The sequence below is a fragment of the Clupea harengus genome, chromosome 4 (genome assembly GCF_900700415.2).
Source record: "Clupea harengus chromosome 4, Ch_v2.0.2, whole genome shotgun sequence".
Classification (NCBI taxonomy): domain Eukaryota; kingdom Metazoa; phylum Chordata; class Actinopteri; order Clupeiformes; family Clupeidae; genus Clupea; species Clupea harengus.
The window spans coordinates 24,403,910-24,406,409 of record NC_045155.1 but is presented as its reverse complement, the minus strand read 5'-3'; the positions used below and the strand labels follow the sequence as shown (position 1 = coordinate 24,406,409).

Genomic DNA, 2,500 nt, shown 5'->3' with positions numbered 1-2,500 from the left:
GGCTGCCATGTGTTCATGCCTCATCACTGCCCTCTGCTGGGCGTGGTGAGTACTGAAGTCGGACTCTGAGACAGGGGTGTAAAGTGTGTGTGTGTGTGTGTGTGTGTGTGTGTGTGTGTGTGTGTGTGTGTGTGTGTGTGTGTGTGTGTGTGTGTGTGTGTGTGTGTGTGTGTGTGTGGTGGAGGGGGGGGGGCTTTCTGCCCCAGCAACCTTACGTGGTCACTTTTAAAAAGGTTTTACTGTGTTGTAAACACAGAACCACATGGAGTCAAATCCACTTCTGCCTGTTGATGGCCAGTTGGCCACACCCACCCAAAACAACCAATCAGATCGCGCTCGATCGCGGTGATCACCTAAGTGGTCTTAGATGTGGTAGAATGGGACCAGCTCAAGAGAACGTGTGCAAGAAGTTTGTGTGATCTATCTGTGTGTGTTGTCTTTTGACCGAAGAATAACTCTGCTGTGTGTGTGTGTGTGCAGGGCCGGAGTGGGGCCACTTTTCAGCCCGGGAATTTCAGGCCCAAGACCGGCCCACTTTTTCCATGGTAGTGGAAATTGGATAAATGAAGCAACAGTTCAGCTCTTACTATCCTGTAGTTTTCTCTTTATTAATACCATGGTTCAACAAATAATGTAAAGGTTTAATAATAATCCACTTAAGCTGAGAAGTTAACAAAAAATATTCCACTATTCCACAAGGATAGGTTGATAAATTAACAAAAGCAGAAATAAATAAATAAAGCATTTGAAACGTATCCTACTCTTCAACAAAGAGGCATATTGAACTAATGTTTACAGTTCAACTCACAGTACAGAAGTTACATTGCGAATAGCATCTACAGCATCAGTAACCGCCTAAGCAGTGCACTGGTTTCAGCCACTTTATCTATAATAACTGTTTCGTTGCTTATAGACATGAGGATTTCCTTCTCTGTGCACATTAACATGAAAGCCTCCAAATGGTCCTGACTCAATGAGTTTCGTAGCCTATTCTTCACACATTTTAAGGTTGAGAAGCTTCTCTCACATGCAACCTGTGTGATGGACAAAGTCAACAGAAACGTATATGCTAACCCACTGACATGATAAGCATCTGTGAGGAGGTTGTACTGTGAGAGTAGCTATTAAGTGGACACAAATGGCACCGTTTTTGCAGGAGGAACAGGTCCTGCTTTCAAGCTCTGGTAATATTTTGCTTGCGAATAGGTTGACAACGCTACAACGATATTAACCAACGCTACAACGTTAGCCTAATAGTTACGTTGCTAATCATTAGGCCTATGTCTCTCTTTACCAGTTGCCACTTGTGTTTGTCCTCTTGAAAATAAATCGGTAAGCTTGGCACATTTGGCAGCATCCTCCTCCAATGCCTTTCTTTTTTTCAACCTGGCTTTTTCCTGCCATCCATCCTCTCTGACGCGTATCGTTGGGGTAGGGCCGGCCCAGCTATCGGTAGTCTGAGAACTTTTTGGAAAAAACGGGCTATGGTCCCAACCAACTCTATTTGGGAGGGGAGACCCATGCAGAGGCTGCGGTGTCAGAATGCGGAACGTGTGTAGCCTACTTTAAGAGAAGATGGACTAACGTGACAAATTTCAAAAAATTAAATTCTCGACCGGCTCAGAAGTGAAGCGGCCCACCGGGAATTCTCCCGATTACCCACCCGGGGCCTGTGTGTGTGTGTGTGTGTGTGTGTGTGTGTGTGTGTGTGTGTGTGTGTGTGTGTGTGTGTGTGTGTGTGTGTGTGTGTGTGTGTGTGTGTGTGTGTGTGTGTGTGTGTGTGTGTGTGTGTGTGTGTGTCCCAGGTACGACTCAGAGAAGGATAACTTTATTGACCTGATGGCGCTGAAGCTGATGATGGAGAAGCTAACTCAGCTGTGTGTGTGTGTGTGTGTGTGTGTGTGTGTGTGTGTGTGTGTGTGTGTGTGTGTGTGTGTGTGTGTGTGTGTCCCAGGTACAACTCAGAGAAGGATAACTTTATTGACCTGATGGAGCTGAAGCTGATGGAGAAGCTAACTCAGCTGTGTGTGTGTGTGTGTCCCAGGTACGACTCGGAGAAGGATAACTTTATTGACCTGATGGAGCTGAAGCTGATGATGGAGAAGCTTGGAGCCCCTCAGACTCACCTGGGCCTGAAGAACATGATCAAGGAAGTGGACGAGGACCTGGACGGAAAACTCAGCTTCAGAGAGGTATGAGACACACACACACACACACACACATCAGTGTAAGTGAGAGACGGTGTGTGATGATGTTTACCTCCCTATGAGGCTCAGACACACACACACACACACACACACACACACACACACGTGTAAGTGAGAGACAGTGTGTGATGATTTTTACCTCCCTATGAGGCTCAGACACACACACACACACACACACACACACACACACACACACACACACACACACACACGTGTAAGTGAGAGACCGTGTGTGATGATGTTTACCTCCCTATGAGGCTCACACACACACACACACACACACACACACCAGT

General features: G+C 46.4%; 1 protein-coding gene across 1 annotated transcript in view; it reads left to right on the top strand.

The window, feature by feature from the left end:
- efhd2 (EF-hand domain family, member D2) overlaps window positions 1-2,500 on the top strand; it is a 25,703-nt gene that overhangs the window by 21,776 nt on the left and 1,427 nt on the right. The window contains exon 2 of the mRNA XM_012829776.3: window positions 2,045-2,192. Coding sequence (XP_012685230.1) covers window positions 2,045-2,192 — 148 coding nt within the window. The remainder of the gene's footprint in view (window positions 1-2,044; window positions 2,193-2,500) is intronic.